Source organism: Sorex araneus, chromosome 5 (assembly GCF_027595985.1).
Source record: "Sorex araneus isolate mSorAra2 chromosome 5, mSorAra2.pri, whole genome shotgun sequence".
NCBI classification, from domain to species: Eukaryota; Metazoa; Chordata; class Mammalia; order Eulipotyphla; family Soricidae; genus Sorex; species Sorex araneus.
Genome location: NC_073306.1, coordinates 85,030,532 through 85,048,650, shown reverse-complemented (window position 1 = coordinate 85,048,650; position 18,119 = coordinate 85,030,532). Strand labels below are relative to the sequence as shown.

The 18,119-nt window shown below is 67.2% G+C and overlaps 1 protein-coding gene across 2 annotated transcripts; it reads left to right on the top strand.

Moving 5' to 3' along the window:
- Positions 1 to 1,172: 1,172 nt before the first annotated feature.
- ZBTB7B (zinc finger and BTB domain containing 7B) lies at positions 1,173 to 16,176 on the top strand. Of its 2 annotated transcripts, none has more exons than XM_055139457.1 (4): positions 1,173 to 1,294; positions 1,716 to 1,815; positions 12,732 to 13,894; positions 14,178 to 16,176. In XM_055139457.1, the coding sequence occupies exons 3-4, from the start codon at positions 12,738 to 12,740 to the stop codon at positions 14,641 to 14,643; spliced, it is 1,623 nt and encodes a 540-aa protein (XP_054995432.1). In that variant the 5' UTR covers positions 1,173 to 1,294; positions 1,716 to 1,815; positions 12,732 to 12,737; the 3' UTR covers positions 14,644 to 16,176. The 2 variants fall into 2 exon arrangements, with proteins under 2 accessions (XP_054995432.1, XP_054995431.1); XM_055139456.1 differs by lacking the exon at positions 1,173 to 1,294 and adding an exon at positions 1,528 to 1,558.
- The last annotated feature ends 1,943 nt before the right edge of the window (positions 16,177 to 18,119 follow it).

The following is an 18,119-nucleotide window of genomic DNA, read 5'->3' as shown; positions in this document are numbered from 1 at the left end:
GGCCTGGGCCCTCGGGGCGCCTCACACTTTCCGCCCCTGGCTGGGGCGCAGGGCAGCGGCCCCGAGGCTGAGTCACGGCCGGAGAGGGGGGGGAGGGCGGCCCAAGGCTCCGCCCCTCCCCTGCGCGGGGATCCCGGGTCAGCCGGGGTGAGGGCCGGGGCCCCCCTGGCGCCGCCCATTGTGGTCCAACAGGTTGAGCTGGTGTCCCGCGGAGCCACCTGCTGGAGAGAGAGGACGGGCCCCCTGCCGAGGGGGCTGGGGAGGGGACGGCGGAGCCGGCCCGCTCCGGCCCGCGGGACCCGATTCCGTTGCATAGTCGTGGGAGGGGCTTTTTGGGGTACGTAGTGCGGCAGAGGCCCATCTGGAGCGCGGTCCCAGGCTGCCTTCCCCAGGACGCGCAGCCCCTCCTCCAAATCCTAAAACTCCCTGTCCCCCTCACCACCTGAGTGTCTGAGCGGATCCGAGTGAAGACGAGCCTCCAGAAAAACTCAGTTTCTCCACTTAGCAGCAGGCGCGAGGGAGGCGGGGAGCAGGGCCACGAGCGCGCCTCCCCTCCCCCTTCGCGGCCTGGCCCCTCCCCTCCGACAATGCCAAGGCCGCAGCGGGCACCGGCTGGAGCGCACAGGCTGCTGGCCCTGGGCGCTGTGCCCTCTCCGCAGGGCGCCGCCACGCGTGGGGAAGGACGCAGGGTGCCCGCAGCCTCAACTCCCCCGTTCCCTCCGGAGGTGTGGGGGGCGTAGGTACTGGCGCGTCCCCCACTGCGCTCCCTCCCTGGGCTCTGACCTGATTATTGCCCTCGCGGGACCCCCAACCCCACCTCAGACCCTGACTCCCGTCTCACTCCCTTCTCGCCTCTCTTGAAGCGCAAAGCCTACCCTCCCAAGGGGCTGAGCCTACAGAAGCCGGTTTAGGAGAGGGAGCCGGGCTGGGAGCGCTGTTCCCTGGCCGCGGCGGACGCTGCCCCCCACCCCCCACTCCTCCCCCGAGTTTCAGGCCAGCCCCCGGCTCCGCCCCTTCCCTGGCCGCACGCTAGGCGGGACCCATCTTGGAATGGGCGGGTGCTCGGGCCAATGGGTGGACTGGGCGGTGGCGTGCAGGGGGCGGGGCGGGCCTCGGCGGAGGGAGGGCGGTGTGGGGGCGGAGCTCCGGTTAAGGTGGACCGAGGGAGATAGGGGCGAGAGGCGAGAGAAAGCGAGAGGGAGGGGGAGAGGAGCGGCGGCAGGTGAAGGGAGAAGGAGAGAGAGGAGGCCAGAAGGAGGAAAAGAGGAGGGTGGGAAAGAACCGAAGAGTAAAAGTAAGAGCTCGGAGGAAGAGGGCGAAATAAGGAGGGAGGGACCGGTCCGCGCTCTGCAGGGACTGGCTGGACCAAAGGGTTGAAGTTTATGTCCTTATTGGGCGGAGGGAGGGGGGCCTGGGGGGGCGGGTGAAAAACCAGGAAGTGACAGAGGGTGTTGCTAAGGATTGGGGGGGGGAGTTTAGGGGGTGGCAGGGGGCGGGGGGGAGGGAGGGGAGGGATGGGGGGAAAGCAAGCAGGAGGACAGGTGAGACAGCAGGACAGGTGAGGCGGGCCCTGAGGGGGGGGCGGGTGGGAGCCAGGTGAATGTGCGGTTCCCGGCGGTCGCGGGGGGGGCGGGCGTCAGGAGGAGGCTGAGGGCTGCGGAGGAGGAACCCCCCAGCAGAGAGCGGCGAGCGACTGACCGCGGCCTTCTGACCAGGACCGGAGCAGGGCCCCGAGCCCCCGGGCCTGGCGGGAGACGCGCTTCTCCCCACACCCTGTGCTCAGCAGTTCCAACCCGCGGACCCAGCGGCGGAGAGGTGAGTGGACCCTACTTTCCCCTCCCTGCCCGGGGTCCCCGAGTCTCGAGATTACTGCAGTGTCCTTCGTCCGTCCTGTGAGTGGGACCCCCCCCATGCCTGCAGGCCGGATAACACCCCTCCACACCTTCCCTGCGCTTGCCCAGCTCCCTGTGCCTGGAAATGGATTGGAACTGGGCGCAGAGACCCAGGGCGGATTGAGGCCGCCCCCCACCCCCCACCCCAGCCGCGCCGCAGGATCCCCAGAAACTTTCTCTGCACTTCGGCGATCAGACAGACAGGCGGCTCCGGGATGGAGAGGGCGAGGCGGCGCCGTGCGCCCCCGGCCCAGCCCCTGCGTGACTTTTGGGAAGCCCCCGAGCCCCCGGTGGAGACACTGGAAACGCTGACGGCCTCTAACTAGGACAACGCGCCCCCCTCCCCGCCCGCGCCCCCTGGCGTGGTGGGCTGGCCCCCGGCCAGTTGCATGGGGGGTGAGGGGAGCCCAGGAGGAGCCGCGGCTCGGGGGAAAGTTACCGGCTGGACGATTCGGTTTCTGGCGCTCGCTGCGCCGCGCTCTGTCGCTCGGGCACTGGGGCTCCCCGATCGCCTCCGGAACCCTCTGCCCACAGCCCTCCCTCCCTTCCACCGGCCTCCCGTCCGGCTCCCCTACCCCAAGTCAGCCCCTGCCCAAGGAACCCGGGAGCCAAGGTGGGCAACTGGGAAGAACCTCCCCAGACCCGTCAGTTACCCCCACTCTCTGCACCGGCGCACCTGCCCTACCCAGAGTGGGGGTCGCCCCTATGGTGCCAGGGCACCGAGGGCAGAGAGCTGCCATTGAAAGGGGTGGGGGCGCCGCTCGCACTTTCCAGCTTCGTTCTCTCCTCCCACCCCACCCCGAGTCAGAGAGCGACGTGTCCCGGGGCGCGGGGGGGGGGGGGGAGAGCTCTGGAGTGGGGGGGCCGCGTGGGCAGCGGGTTGTGCCCGGACACGTGCCTGCCCAGGCGCCCCGGCCCTGCTGGTGTTTGGAGAGAGGGCGAGTCCCCTGCCCCCCGCCCCGCACAACCCCCACGTATCAAAGGGCGGCGGAGACGTGGTGAGACCTCGGGGCGCCCTGGGTGGGTGGGGGGGCGGGGAGCCCGGTCCGGAGTAGGGGAGGGGCAGAGGCGCCGGTGCTAGCTGACCCACAGGAAGCCAGCGCTGCTGACCTAGTTTGGGACACCGGAAGTGGGTGCCGGGGAGAGGGGGGAGCCCAGCAGGCTGTCCTGGCTTCCGGGCCAGGTGGAGGGCGATCTCGAGTTGACCCCCACCCGAATGCCAGGGAGGCCCCCGGTTGCAGCTGAGAGTGGGAATGCGCCCTCTGCAGCTCTTCCCTGCTTCCCCAACTTCTTCCTGGACGAGAGAGACAAGGTTGATGAGGGTCGGGGGAGCCAGATTGGACGGGGAAGGGTTAAGGCAGAATGGGAACTCTCTGTTCCCAGCGGTGGGGTGGGGAAGTCCGTGGAGAATTATGGGGTTTGACTCCTGCTGCCCCCACCCCACACCAACTGGTTTGGTCACCCCTAGACCCGCCTGGCACCACTGGGAGAGCTGCCATGGAGTGGGCTCCGGCCAGGGAGGGTAGAAGGGGCATATTTGTGCCTGAGATTGGAGAGTGGCTCATGTTCCTCCTTTGTGGTGACTGGGGACAAGGACAGGGGGCTCCCCCCGGAGCAGCTGATGAAACAAGAAGAAACCTCTGTCAGTGCCTCCTGTCCCTGGCCCCCGGGACCCCAGCTCCCCCAGCGTGCCTCTGTTACATGGTTGCTGTGGGCACCACGCAGCCTGCAGGCACCCCCAGACACTGTCCTCTCCCCTGGGTACCACACCCCCCCTCTCAGCGTTAGCCCAGGGGTCAGGAAGGGGTTAATGCCACCACCAAGGGCTCTAGGGAAGAGGCTGTTGCCCACTCCCCTCAGGTGTCAGGAGAGAGACCTGCCCTGGTAGGGCCCTGCCTGGACCCCAGCATCAAGACAGGTGCTGCCCACCTCTTTCCTTCCCTATGCTGCCCCCTGGCACCCAGGGCCCCCAGCTCCTCCTTGGCCTGGTGCCCTCCCGGGGAGGGTGCGGCGGGCAGCGGGGGCTGGGCTAACAATGCACCATCGGGCCCTTTGTGTGCTTGCACTTGGCACCCTGGGGAAGGGTGGGGGAGGGGGCGGCCATGGGGGGCGGGGTGCCTCTGGGGTGGGGACATGAAGGCCTGGGGAGAGGCAGAGAGGAGAAGCAGGTGGGAGAGGAGGGAAGAAGTAGGTCAGAAGGGGTGCTGTCCCCCATTCTCAGGCCAGGCTGAGTGCTGCAGCCCCTGCCCTACGGCTGTGCAGATGGCATCCCAGCTGCAGTACACAGCCTGGCACTAGGCGTCTGGGGGCAGCAGTCAGGGCCCAGGGCTGCGCCGGTGGAGGAGGCCTGTCCTAACACTGCCCCCTTCTCGGGCCTGAGAGACCCGGGCCTGGTGCCAGGTCGGGGCTTCAGGATGGGTAGTAAGTGGGCGCCAGGTTGGGCTGTGCCTTCTGATGCAGCCTCTGGGCCTGCTCGGGGCCTCCCTGCTCTGGCCTGTGACTCCCGGACTCGCCAAGGGCTGAGGCTGCTTTGCCACCAGGCCCTGGGCCTGTGCCTGTTTGGGCCTAGGGCTGGAGAGGAGGGTGGGGGAGGAAGGAGGGGACAGGCTGACGGATAGGACCCTGGCATGGGGTGTGCCTGCCCTGGCCTCTTCCCCCTCCTTCTGCTGAGTAAACTCGTGAGTAAACTTGACGTTTTGCCCGGACAGTTTGAAGTTGCCTCGCCGCGCCCCCCCCCCCCCCCCAGTCCTGCCAACACACCGGCCAGGCGCCAAGGCGGGCCTGGGGGACTGGGGGGAAGGGGATCGAGCTACTGTCGTCTGCCATTGAGGGCTTGTGAGGGGCAAGAGGGACCCCACCCAGCCAGTGAGAGCCAGGCCCGGCAGGAGTCTTGGCTGGGACCGAGAAGCATCTGTCCCAAGGGAAGTGGCCTCAAAACACTGCCTCTGCCCACTTCTGACCTCCACCCCCAGTCGGGAAAGGCATCCAGCTGCCATCTGGCCCCTGGGTTGCCACCTTGAGTGTTCACAGGCCCCCGGCACATGGGAAAGCCAGATCAGGACAGTTTCCCCCAAAGACCAAAGAGGCCTTCCTGAATGTATCTGGGGGTGAGGGCTGGAAGGGAGGTCCCGGTGTCTCACCCCTCTTAGCCAGCCGCCCACAGCCGTGGCCCCTGCCCTGGGCAGAGAGCAGGCTTCCCAGACCCGCCACCATCTTTGCCTGGCTGACTGACCCTGACCCCCCCTTAGCCCTTTACCCTGCCTGCCTGCCTCCCGGGCACCTCGTTTGCCCTCAGTCCCCAGGCCAAATACCTGTGCCCGGGGCCAGGAGGGGAGCCCCGATCCCCACAGAGCCCCGCCAGCTCCGACTTCGCATCACTGCCAGCTCCTGTGCCTTGCCAGGCCCCTGAACATCAGGGACAAGGCCTTCCCGGTCCTCGCCCGGCCTCCCAGGGGCTCCCCCAGGCCCTTGCTTTCGACCTCATGTCTCTGGCTTCAGTTTCCTTCCTGTTTCCACCCACCCCCCCAACACCCCCACCCATATGCCCCTTTCAACAGACATCCTCTCCGCCTTCCTTCCTCCTTTCTTCCCCTTTGCGGGGGACTGGGGGGTCCTCTCCTCTAAGCCCCCTCCTCTTGGAGATGCCAGGTCAGGCCGCCAACTCCGCTCTCCCCGCCCGGGCAGTGAGGCCCTGGGACAGAGGCGCACATGGACCTCCTCCAGGGAACTACAGCTCCCGAGGTACAGACAGCTCCTCTGGTGCACACTGGGAGTTGTAGTCCTTCTGGGTCTCTTGCTGTAGTTCGGAATTGCTCCTGGGCCAGGGTTAAAGCCAGGCTTGGTGTGGAATAGAATGGGGGGTGCCCTTTGCGTCCCCCAACCTCATTCTCGTCACCCTGCTGCCACATGACATATGCCCGTGGTTGGCATCCATCTCCCCTGCTGAGACATGCTATCCGCTCTCACCTTCGGGCCCCACCCAGGAGATGCCCACACCCTGCCCCTCTGCCCCGGCAGGGGCGCCACGAAGGGCCCGTGAACTCCCTCCCTGCCCCCTGCCCTCTAGGCTGGTTCCCTCCCTTTATGAGGATCAAAGGGCAGAGAGCGGCCCCACCCCACTCCCTTGCAGGCTGCGGGCACCGGGGCTCTCAGGAATTGCGGGGACTTTGGTGCCCAGGCGTCTGCTCAGGCAGGGGCAATGCCGGGAGGCTGGCTGGCGCCTGGTGGCAGGGAGCGACACTGGCCCCACCTCTGGACGTGGAGCCTGCAGTCAGCACCCTGTCGGCAGCCCTGACCTCCACGGGTAGGTCCCCACGCTTGGGGACAGGGTCTTGGGCCCAGGCCTGGCCGACTGGCACTGAGGCACAGGGTGACCCTCCCCCCCAGGCCCATAGTTGGCATGGGGTGCTGGGAGCAGGGGGTGGGAGGGAGAGGAGGGCAGGACTGCCAGCATCCTGGTGGGTAGGTGCCAACCGGGCCGGGAGCTGGTGAGGGGCAGCAGGCCAGCAGCACAGTGCCAGCAGCTGTTGGGGGGAAAGGGGAGGGGAGAGTTTAGGGGACACTGCTGCGGCCCCCTTGCAGCCCATCAGGACTGGAATGCTCTGCCGTCTGGGAACCACCAGGGCAGCCCTGGCGGCAGGCCTCAGAGACCCCAGGAGCTATCTGAGCGGCCCTTTGCGGCCCACCCGTCTCTGGGCCGTCTCTGGGCTCGGCGCCCTCCTGAGTTGCCCCTCGGGCCCAGGCGGGTCCCACCCAACCGGCCAGGGTGGCAGGCTTGCGCAAGGGGCGGGGCTCAGCGCTTCCCAGCAGATGCCCCCTCCCGCCTCCTTCCTCTTTCGGTGCCCACAGCTCCCCCCATCATGCGTCCCCTCAGGCCTACTCTGTCCCCCTGATGCCCCTGGCCTTTGGGGGCTGGCACCAGTGCTGCCCCCTGGCCTGGTTGGCAGGGTCTGGCGCCCAGGCAGGGAACTGTGGTATGTGAGTGGGTTTGGGGTGAGGCACGGGGAGGGCGGGGTGCTGCCTTGCCCAGCCCCTGAGGGCCCCAGCCCAGTACAGGGTGGGGAACATTCGGCCAGCTCCCAGGGGGACGGAAGGCCCGGCGGGGGTCCCCTGCCAGACCTAACCCCCTTCAGGGCTGGGGCCTGGGCACCTGTCACCCCACTGGGCACCCAGGGTGGAGCCCCTCCTCCCTGAGGCCACCTAGCCTCCTGGCCTCCCCGCCCTTCTTCCTTCTCCAGGTCCCACCTCCAGCGCCTCTCCCGAGCTCCTCCTCACCTCTGTCCTCCTGGACTGCCCCTGGCGTCCCTCGCCTACCGCTCACCTTTCCCCCGTGGACCCAGGCAGAGCGGGGGTGGGCACGCGGGGCTGCGGGCGCCACAGGCAGACTCCAGGCCCTCTCCCACGCTGCCAGCCAGGGTAACCCCTCCCTCCAAGCTGGGGGGAGGGGGACAGAACCCAGAGGGTTAAGGCTACAGGGGGAGGGGCTGGGCCAGGTCGTGGGCGGCCCCTTTGAAGGAGGGAGCAGGAGCGGGGAACAGCCACCCTGCCTACCCCGGCCCTGCCCTCCCCCACCCTCCCAACCTGTACCCCCCCAGGGGACAAGAGGAGTCTCTGCAAGGCCCCTCTGCGCACTCAGGTGAGTAGGCTGCTGCCCTGCCCCGAGGTCAGGCCCTGGGGGATAGCTGGAACCGGCCAAGGGTCAGGCAGGAAGCCGAGAGGGTCCCGGCTGGTGGGCTCAGGAGCCCAGGCTCTGAGGCAGCCCCAGGAGGCCAGGAGAGCAGAGGGCCCAGTCGAGCTGAGAGATCTCTGGGCTAGGACAGGAGGCCGGACAGACTGGCAGGGAGCCGGGCTCTGGGGACCGGGCTGGGGTGTCCTCTGGGGCTGGGGGGCTCAGGTTTCTCCTGGTGGCTTGGCGGGTGTGGGGTTACCAGCCGGCTCGGTTACCCAGCCCCAGACGCTAAAGCTGGGGGAGGGGGTGGGCACCGGGCAGACCCTGGCACCTTGTGTGCCTCTTCAGCCCTAAGGGGAGAGGCCCTTCGGGGAACCCATCCCATGTGCCTGGTCCACGGTCGGCCCCATTGGGCATGGGGCTGGGGTGGGGACGCTCAGCCGCTCCACCTGGAAACTTCACAGGCTGAGAGGCCTAGCTGTCCCCCTCACCCCACCGCACATCCGCTTACTGCACCCCCTCTCACCCTCGCCACTCATCCCCAATATTCACCTCATGCTTCATCTAGAAGGGGGCCATGAGTACCCCAGATGGCACCATCATGGCCAGACAGAGCCTTGGAGAAAGGCCTGGCCCCTGCTTGAACGCCCAGGGTGGAGGGGGGCCCCTCTCCCCACCCACCCGCTGGAGAGAAGAGACGGAATCTTGGGGCAGGGGAAGTAGGAGAGGCTGAGGGAGAGAACCGAAAAGGGAAAGGAGGAAGGCACCAGGCAGGGATGGGTCCCTGGAGGCGGCAGACAGGCTGTGGAGGGCCACGAAGGATGAGGTGAAGGATGAGGCAGGCGGAGGGGGCAGCCGGGCTCCGGAAGAGGCCCCCAGTGAAGGGGAGCCAGTGGGCAGGGGGTCCCCGAACAGGGGGTGCTGAGACAGGGAGCTGCCCCCATTCCTTCCTCCGCCATCTTTCCTCTCCCTACTGTCGCACCTGGTGTGCTAGGGGGTCTGGGGCCCTGGAGGAAACAGGGTGGGGGAGCACAGAGGTGCCCCTCACCTCAGGAGTCCCCACCCCAGGAATTGGGGATTTGAGGGAGGAAAGGCTTAACCCCCACGGCGCCTGGAAGCGGCGGCTCCCCCGGCTCCTTCCCCCTTCGTGGCTTGCGGTCTCCCTTCCCCGCCTTGGCCCCCAGGAAGTGTGAGTGCTGGGGGCGGTGAGGTTCAGGGGAAGCGGCACGTGGGGGTGGGGATGGTGTGCGCCGACCTGGGGGCGCTGGGGGACTTGCAGAGGAAGGCTCCGGCCACCTCGGCTCCCGGGCACCCCCAGGCACAGGGCCTCTCCTTGGAAGCCTTCCAGCTCTCGAGGGGCCGCACCCCAGCCCTCCATCCCGCCTTCCCAACGGGCAGTCCAGATGGCTGCAGCGCCAGGGGGTGGGCGAAGCTGGGGCGCAAGGATTCCTGGGTCCCCGAGGACTTTGGACTGGCCGCCCCATTTCCCCACCCCCTGGTCCAGCCACAGGCCAAAGCCCAGGCTTCGTGCAAACTTAGCTCCAAAAAAACAGGAAGAGAACCTGAGGCTCGAGTTGGCGGGGTGGAGAGGAGAAAGAGAGGGAGGGGTAGCGTGGCCGCCTCTCCATCACCCCTGGCAGGAGGGTCTCAGGGCCCGAGCTCACCCCAGACACCTGCACCTGGACAGGTCCTGCGCGCCCCCCCTACAGCCTGGCGGGTGGGGGTGCCGAGGAGTGCTGTGTCTCAGGCCCATATCTATTTTCTCCGTCGCTAATCCTGGTTCCGCCTGCTGCCCCCCACACTAAGCCTCACTCCCCTAATCCCCAGGGGTGGGAAGGGGGGCCAGCCTTCCTCAGCTGCCCTGTTCCCGCGGCTCCAGCCCAGAGCCGGACACTGCCTGAGGTCAGTGCTGCAGCACCGCCTCTCCCGGCCGCTCCCCAGGCCCGCTTTCACCTTTGGGTTTCTTGGGGATGGACACACCCTGGCAGGTGCCCTTGGGCACTGAGGGGTAGGCGATAAGGGCTCCCACCTTTGCCCCCTCCCACCTCTCACCCCCAGTCTCCCCCCACCCCCCCACGCCAGAGATGGGCCAGGCTTGACTCAGGGCCCAGTTTCCAGAGAGCTGCCCACCTGCTCGGCCGGTCTAGCAGGCCAGGCAGTGAGGGGAGCCTGGGGGGAGTGGGGCGGGGCCCCCGGTTCTTCCCCCTACCAGGCAAACAGACCTCACCTGGTTCTTCCCTGGCACCGCCGCCCCCCCCCCACCACCACACACCCATGCCCACAGGTCTTAGCAAGAGGGGGCATGCCAGGCTGGGTGGGGAGGATGGGCCGCTCTCATGGGGCGTTGGGGGGCTGGGCCCTCTGGGCGCAGAGGTGGGAAGGGTGCCCAAGGTGGGGTGGGCATCCTGGCACAGGGGCCCCACCCTGGGAGAAAGAAGGGGGAGGCTCCCACCCCACCCACCCCTCCCAGATAATGGGACTAGGAGTGCCCCCTTGGCCTGCTTGGCACCCGCATAGCTCCAGGTGGCACCGACGTTGGCCTGGGTGCCAGAGCCCTGGATAAGGACGGAGGGAGTTTCCGAGAAGCCAGGGGCCGAGCTCAGGAAGGCCCTTCCCTTCCTACCGGGCCTCTGCCTCTCCCTTCTTCCTCAGCACCTCTCCCCCAGGGGCATCCAGAGTAGGGCCGCAGGGGTTAAACACCCACCCTAGCAGAGCCCAGTGCTCTGTGCAGAGAATCAGCCAGAGCCTGTGACCTGACAGCAGGGTCAGCCAATCAGCGCCCCCGCCACGCCAGGTTGCCAGGGAGACTGGCCCTGGGGTGGGAGAAAGGAGGCGGGCTTAGCAGCAGGAATGGGTGGGGTGGAGAGGGAAGGAGCCAGAAGGCTGGGCAAGCCACGTGCCTGTGGTGCCCAGCTCTGGGCCAATGGACTTTGAGGACAGCCCCACCCACCCCCCCCAGAGGGACAGGAGGGACAGGATCCACTGGACCCAGGAGGGTGCCCTGCCGTGTTGCCCACTGCTCCTTGCTTGCTCCTAGATCCTGAGCCTTCCAGCGTGTGCACTCGTGAAGTACAGGCCGGGGACCCTGGCGAGGAGAGGCCAGAGACTCCCTGTTGCCCTGTGCGTGGGCTTCCTAGGTAGACAGCCACCTACATGGGCTTCACTCAAGGCCTTCAGGCCAGAGTCCTGCATTGCAGTGACGGTGACAGGCAGACACTGCAGTTCTGTGTCATACAGAAGGACTATGTGCTCTTGATGCCCCCATTCCCCCCAGCCAAAAAAAAAAAACCCTATCCCTTCCCTACCCATGGCCAGAGCCAAGCTGAGCAGCTGGCCCTGGCTGAGGCCGGGAGAGTGTCAGCAGAACTGGCCTGCCCTGGGGATCATCTGGGTCAGCCTTTAGCATCGTAGATGAGGAAACAGGCCTCCTCGGGAAAGGAAGTGACTTGTCCAAGGTCACGCAGCTCCCGTGGGGGTGTGGGAGGGAGGGGGCAGACGTGTCTCTGGCTGGTTCTGGGCCATCTGTGTTGGAAATGTGTCCCAGGCCGGACTGCTGGTGGCCCCTGTGTGTGCCAGGCAGTGGGCCATATGCAGGCTCTGGCTGGGAGGCAGGTGGCCGATCCCCACGTTAGTGGTGCAGAGATTAAATAACTCCTTTGAGGTCACAGCACTCATCAGCCAGAGTAAGAATTCAAGCTCAGGACTGGCTCTCTCCGGGGCCCCAAGTCTGTCTCCAGTGGCTTCAGGCTGCCAAAGGCTGAGACTTGGGCCCACGGCACCCTTGCCCAACCTCCACTCCCACCTCTTCCCCCCCATTCTCCGCAACCCCCCCCCCAGTACCCCTGAGGAAATGGAAGCACAGAGAGAAATGACTTGTCCAAGGTCATTCCGTGAGATAGCACTGCAGCTAGGACTGAGCCCAGCTCCCCGCTTCCAGACTCAGCTCACTCCTTCCCCCTCCCCCACCCCCAGCCTTGGGATCGCTGGCAGAGCCCAGCCTCCAGGTCCATGCCCGGGGCGCCTGTGCCTGAGGCCCTCTGGAGAAGGGGGCATGGGGAGGGGGAGGTGCTGTGGGGGGAGGTGCGGGACTGGAACTTGGCCTATTGGCAGGGGGAGGGGGCGGGCCGATGCTTATCTGTGCGGGCCGGAAGCACCCGCGCCAGCGACACCCCTTAGAAGGGTGGCTGCTCCTTGGCCCCCATGGGGGAGGGGAGGATGTGGGGGGAGGGATGCTGGGAGCCGTATTTCCCTTTTGGCCTCTTGAAGGGGGAGATCTAGAAGGGGAGATGAACTTTTGCAGTGCAGGGGAGAGGCGGGAGGAGAAAGAAAAGGAAGAGGGTGCGGGAGGCCACCTCTTGTTTGCTTAATGTCTTAGAGCGCCCATGGAAGTGATGGACAGTGTAGGGAAGGCCGTGGGCAAAGCCCTGGCCACTCTGCCAAGACTGGGGCCGGCCCTGGGCCTGGTGCTCAGGCAGGCCCTCGGCGGAGGGGAAAGCAGGGTCCTGCGCAGAACGTCCGCCCGCTGCGCTGGTGACTCAGGCCCACTCCCGAGCCGCCCCAGCCCCGGGGCTGAGCAAGCATCCTCTTGCCTGGCCTCCTGCTTCATCCAGAGGCACCCGGATCAGGACAGTGGGGGAGAGGGCCAGAAAGCTGGGCGCCTTCCCTCAGAGGCCAAACAGCGACCTGCGGTTGGGTTTGAACCCCGTTCGTCCTGACTTAACTCAGAAAGGCCACCTCGCCTATCTGTGCCTCGGACTCCTTATGTGTGGAAGGGCTAAGGATCACTCCGGCGGGCGGCAGAGAGCTCAGCCCCTGTGGCGGAGCCCACTGCACCGTGAGGTGTGGCCCCAGAGTCAGACCACCAAAGGGAAAAACTCATCATTCCACAAGGTTCTGTGTTTTTGTTGTGCTTTGGCTGGGGGGCCACACCCAGCAGTGCTCAGGACTTAACTCCTGGCTCTTCTGGTGGTGTTTAAGGCCAGATGTGCTGCAGGGAATTAAACGGGGCTGTAAGTCAAGCACCTTCCCGGCTGTCCTATCTCTTCAGCTCGCCAGAGTGTTCTGGAAGGTCGTATGGGCACTTGGGGCTTGGGTGAGGACCTAGTTCTGCGGCATCCCCGCCTGCGGCAGCAGCCATGCTCTCCTCACCACCTCTCTCCTTGGCTCTGCAGGGGAACATGGGGAGCCCCGAGGATGACCTGATCGGGATCCCATTCCCGGACCACAGCAGTGAGCTCCTGAGCTGCCTCAACGAGCAGCGCCAGCTGGGCCACCTGTGCGACCTCACCATCCGGACGCAGGGCCTGGAGTACCGCACGCACCGCGCCGTGCTGGCCGCCTGCAGCCACTACTTCAAGAAGCTCTTCACCGAGGGCGGCGGCGGTGCGGGCGCGGGGCCGGGCGGCGGGGGCCCCGCGGCGGGGGGCGCCGGCGCGGGCGTGTGCGAGCTGGACTTCGTGGGGCCTGAGGCCCTGGGGGCGCTGCTCGAGTTCGCCTACACCGCCACGCTGACCACCAGCAGCGCCAACATGCCGGCCGTGCTGCAGGCGGCGCAGCTGCTGGAGATCCCGTGCGTCATCGCTGCGTGCATGGAGATCCTGCAGGGCAGCGGCCTGGAAGCCCCCAGCCCCGATGAGGACGACTGTGAGCGCGCCCGCCAGTACCTGGAGGCCTTTGCCACCGCCGCCACCGTCTCGGCGGTGCCTAACGGGGAGGACAGCCCCCCGCAGGCGCCGCTCCCGCCGCCCCCGCAGCCGCCCCCTAGGTCTGTTCCGCGTCGCAGTCGCAAGCCCCGGAAAGCTTTCCTGCAGACCAAGGGGGCCCGGGCCAACCACCTGGTGCCCGAGGTGCCCGCCGTGCCCACCCACACCTTGACCTACGAGGAGGAGGAGGGAGCCGGCCGAGTGGGCAGCAGCGGGGGCAGCGGGCTGGGGGACAGCTACAGCCCCCCCATGGAGACGGCCTCCCCCTCCGAGGGGCCCCTGAGCTACGAGCCCTACGAGGGCGAAGAGGAGGAGGAGGAGCTGGTGTACCCTGGCGCCTACGGGCTGGCACAGGGCGGCGGGCCCCCGCTGTCCCCCGAGGAGCTGGGTTCGGACGAGGATGCCATCGACCCCGACCTGATGGCCTACCTCAGCTCCCTGCACCAGGACGCCCTGGCGCCCGGCCTGGACGGCCAAGACAAGCTGGTGCGCAAGCGCCGCTCGCAGATGCCCCAGGAGTGCCCCGTGTGCCACAAGATCATCCACGGGGCCGGCAAACTGCCCCGCCACATGAGGACCCACACGGGCGAGAAGCCCTTCGCCTGCGACGTCTGTGGCGTCAGGTTCACCCGGTGAGTAGGGGGCGCGGGGCGCCGTGACAGCTTAAGTCCCGGGGACTCGCGGGCATCCGTGGGAGCGACCGCACAGCGGCTCGGGTGCTTGCCTTGCGCGCAGCAAACCCGCATCCGTCCCGGCACCGTCGCTGGTCTCCTGAGCACCTCTGGGTGTGGCCCCAAAACCACTAGAAAAATAGCCCCGGGGAAGGCGGGAGGGAGGCAGGAGTGGGGCCTGCCTTCGAGGCCGGCTGGAGGGGGGCTTCCCTAACGCGCCCTTGTCCCCCGCTCCCTGTCCCAGGAACGACAAGCTGAAGATCCACATGCGGAAGCATACCGGGGAGCGCCCCTACTCCTGCCCGCACTGCCCGGCCCGCTTCCTGCACAGCTACGACCTCAAGAACCACATGCACCTGCACACGGGCGACCGGCCCTACGAGTGCCACCTGTGCCACAAGGCTTTCGCCAAGGAGGACCACCTGCAGCGCCACCTCAAAGGCCAGAACTGCCTGGAAGTGCGCACGCGGAGGCGCCGCAAGGACGATGCTCCGCCCCACTACCCGCCGCCCGCTGCCGCCGCCCTGCCCCCAGCCGGCCTCGACCTCTCCAACGGCCACCTGGACACCTTCCGCCTCTCTCTGGCGCGACTCTGGGAGCAGTCGGCGCCCGCCGGGCCCCCGATATCCACTCCCGGGCCCCCCGACGAGGAGGAGGAGGAGGGGGCGCCCACCACGCCGCAGGCCGAAGGGGCCATGGAGTCCTCTTAGAGGGGGCGAAGGCCAGGCCGGAGGAGCACAGGCTCGGGGCCCGCATGCCAAGCAGTGGGGGCACACGCGGGACGCGGGGGTGGGCAGGGGCCCGAGCTGGTGCCCGCGGGGCCTCCTGGGCGCAGTTTCCAGGCTAGGAAGGCCTCGGGAGGCTCGGTTCCCGGGTCGGGTGGCGTCCCCCGGAGCAGTACAGAAGATATTATGCCCATATTCGCGCTCGGGTGTCAGGTGGGCGCCCGCCCCGGTCCTCCACTGCTGCTGGGGGTAGAAGCAATAATGTATTTCTGATTCGTGGGGTTCTTCGGCTATGCGGGTTTCCAGGGGCTGGGAGCGGCTTGGGACCAAAGCCCGGCCCCGCCCCCACGCCCCCTGGGGTTCGGGGCCGCGAAGGGGGCGAGGCCGCCCCTCCCCTCCAGACCCTCCCCCCTGGTTTCTGTTCCCTTTTCCTGCCCGTGAATTATGCAAACGGGGGGCGTCCGCGGGACGCGGGTGGGAGCGCGGCGGGCCCCGCCGGCCGCCCTCCGCCCTGCCGGGGCGCTGAGTCATGGGGTCCCGGGGCAGAGGGGGCGGGCTGGCCTGATTGGCCCGCCCGGCCCCGGGGGCAGCGGGGGCCCCGCCCAGGGGAGCGCGCGGCCCGGCTGGCTTCTCCTCCCCTCCCGTCCCCGAGTCCCCGGGCAGGGAATGTCTTGTTCCCGCCGCTCCCTCCCTGGGGCCAGAGGGCAGGGCGGGCCGGCGTCCTCCCCGCCCAGGTGCGAGCCGGAGCCGGAGCCGGAGCCGCGCCGCCGCGGCCGCCCCTGACTCACGCCGCCCCCGGGCGCGCGCGGGGGGCGGGGGGCGGGCGGGGAGCGCGCCGGCGACACCTGGCGCCACCTGGCGGCCGCGCCGCACCCGCGCGCCTTCGCTCCCCGCCCGGGGTCGAACCCCGCGGCCCCCCGCCCCCGCCCCAGCTCCCGCTCTGTACATAGCCTCCTCCGGTCTCGTCGAAATCTAGTTTCCGATTTTTAACTACCCGATTCTGCTGCGGGCGGGGGTGTCTCCCTCCCCTTCCTCGCTGGGTGCTGGACCCCCCCACCCCCGACCCAAGCGGCCTGGGCTCCGCCTTGCACTATTCACCCTCCCGGCCTGGGGGCTCCTCCCCCTCCTCCACAGGAGGTTCAGGGGCCCGGTGCTCTCCCTCCCTGCACCCCCATGCCCATTTGCACAGCTGCCCAGATACCCCCGACAGTGGGGGGTCACAGGGAGGGGGTAGTGGGACCAGTCCCCGTATCTATTTAAAAAGTGATGTAATATATTGGTTGGGGTAGGGGGGGCGCGGGTTGCCCTGGGCCTCATCTTAGCATTTCAGGGGATAGTGAAGCCCGGGGCTGGGGAGACCTGGGGCCTAGCTCCGGGACTGAGGACAAATGTGCTCTCCCTCCCCCTGCGGCTTCTCCACTCAGTGCCTTAGGGGGGCCATCCCCCCTCCTCCTGTTCCACCCCTGCCCCCTACCCTGGTGTAAGCGACAGGAAGAAATAATAATAATTTAAGATTCAGCCTCGTGTCCACCTTGCGTTCCTTTATTTTGGAGTTGGGGGGGGGTGTACTGGGCAGCAACGTCTGGTGTGGGAAGGCCGGAGTGTTCAGTAATGGGGCTGAGGGGCGGCCTGGGCTTCCTCTGTCAGGATCTCTCCTACTCGTCCTGCTCACTGGCGAGGGAAGGAAGGGGGCGTTCACACACAGGCCGCCCTGACTCTGAGACCCCAGGGAGCTATGGCCTGCCCAAGGGTACGGGGTTCGTAAGGACAGGCTGGCATGACCTCAGTGATCACTGTTGTCAGGGGATAGTCCAGGGATCGCCACTCGCCTTGCACATGACCCTGACCTGGGTTTGCTCCTGCAGCAGCTTGGGAGCAACCCCCGAGCACGTACCCCGGGGTCGCTGCCAAATAGTGCCCAGTGTGACCCAAAACCCTGCACAAGGTCCACGCTGCCCTCGCCGGCCACCCAGCTCTGCCTTTTTCTTTCTTTCTCTCTTTCTTTTTTCTTTTTGGGCCACATCTGGCCGTGTGCAGGACGTATGCTTGGCTCTGCTCAGGGATCCTTCCTGGGGCCTGTGCGGTACCTGGACCCAAACCAGGGTCAGCCATGTGTGAGGCAAGTGCCTCTCTGCTGTAGGCCCAGCCGGCCTCCCACCCGCCACCCCCCCTCACCCCCCACTGCCCAGCACCGGCTCCGCCCAGCCCCTCTCCTTCCTGGCCTGGCTCCTGTTCTCAGTAGCAGGCGGCCTTTGTTTTTCCAAATACCCTGCCACCCCCAGCACTGCATTTGGGTTTTCTCCCCCACCCCTTAGCCAGCCCCCTCCTCCGGACTGTGATGGTGCCTCCCCTTGACCCTGTGACCTTCCCCACCCACTAGACTTACTCTTCATTTCGGCCCTGGCTGGGACCCATCCCCTGTGCCCCTCCTTCCTGGTCACTGGCCCCAGGCTGCACACCTGCACTCTTCTCCCCAAAGCCAGTTATCCCCAGGATGCCCGCTCTCTCCTCCTCACCCCTGCCCACAGTAGCCACCTGTGTTTCCACACCAGTGGGAGCTCTAGGCCTGCCTCTGCCCGTGGCTTTTGTGCTCACTCCCCCAGGCAGGCGGTGCCCACCCCCCAGACCCTGCCTCCCTCCCAGAGAAAGTGAGGCCAAGGGCTGTAGGGGCTCTGACTGTTACCCCCGAGCCTGCCCAAGGTCAGCCACGGCCCTGGCCTGGACCCAGAGGGCCCCACCTGCCCCTGCCATATATGCTGGCACTGCCCACAGGCTGGGGGAGAGTCCCCCCAACTCTGGAGCTCTGAGCAGCCGACTCCCTCCTCTTGACAAACCCACCCCACCTCAGCTTCCTTTTTTAAACTAGAGAAGTTCTAGTTCAAATAAAAAAAAAAGTCTGCGTTGCTGTAAGGAGCCATGTCCCCCTGTTTTTCTGTATCTGAGCCTTCTCCGTCACGCCTCAGAGCCTCACCCCCACCACCGCCCAGGAGAAAGCCAGAGGAAGGTCTCCCCTTCCACCCCCCCTACTCCCCCTGTGCCCTCTCCCAGCCACACTGGAACTCTCCTACACCCAAGGGCCTCAGATGCCTGCTGTCCCCTCCTGCTGTCCGCCACAGGGTCCCCAAAACACCTCTTGCAGAGCCCTGCAGGGTCCTGCCGAGCCTGGCCCCTCTGCTGCCTACCCCAGGGCCTCTGCTAAAGCTCCCCGCTGGGGCCCAGCCTCCAAGCAGAGCTCCAGGCCTTGGGTAAGCCGCCTCAGGCTGGTTCTCAAAGGCCAGTCGGCCCAGGCCTGCCCACCTCCCCCACCCCTTCCCACCTTATCTCCCACATTCTCCGCCCTCTGCCTCCCCTCCGAATGTCTAGCATTCTCCACACTCCGAGGGCCTCCCCCTGGAATGCTTCTCTGTCCCTGCCTCGCTCCCCTCCCCCCTCCATTCCCCCCCTCTTCGCCAGCTTGCCCC

What these genes read in the sequence shown, in the direction of transcription:
- ZBTB7B (XM_055139457.1), top strand. Translation starts at nt 12,738, where the DNA reads ATGGGGAGCCCCGAGGATGACCTGATCGGGATCCCATTCCCGGACCAC. An exon ending in TGTGGCGTCAGGTTCACCCG is followed by an intron (nt 13,895 to 14,177) that starts GTGAGTAGGGGG and finishes TCCCTGTCCCAG; the next exon opens with GAACGACAAGCTGAAGATCC.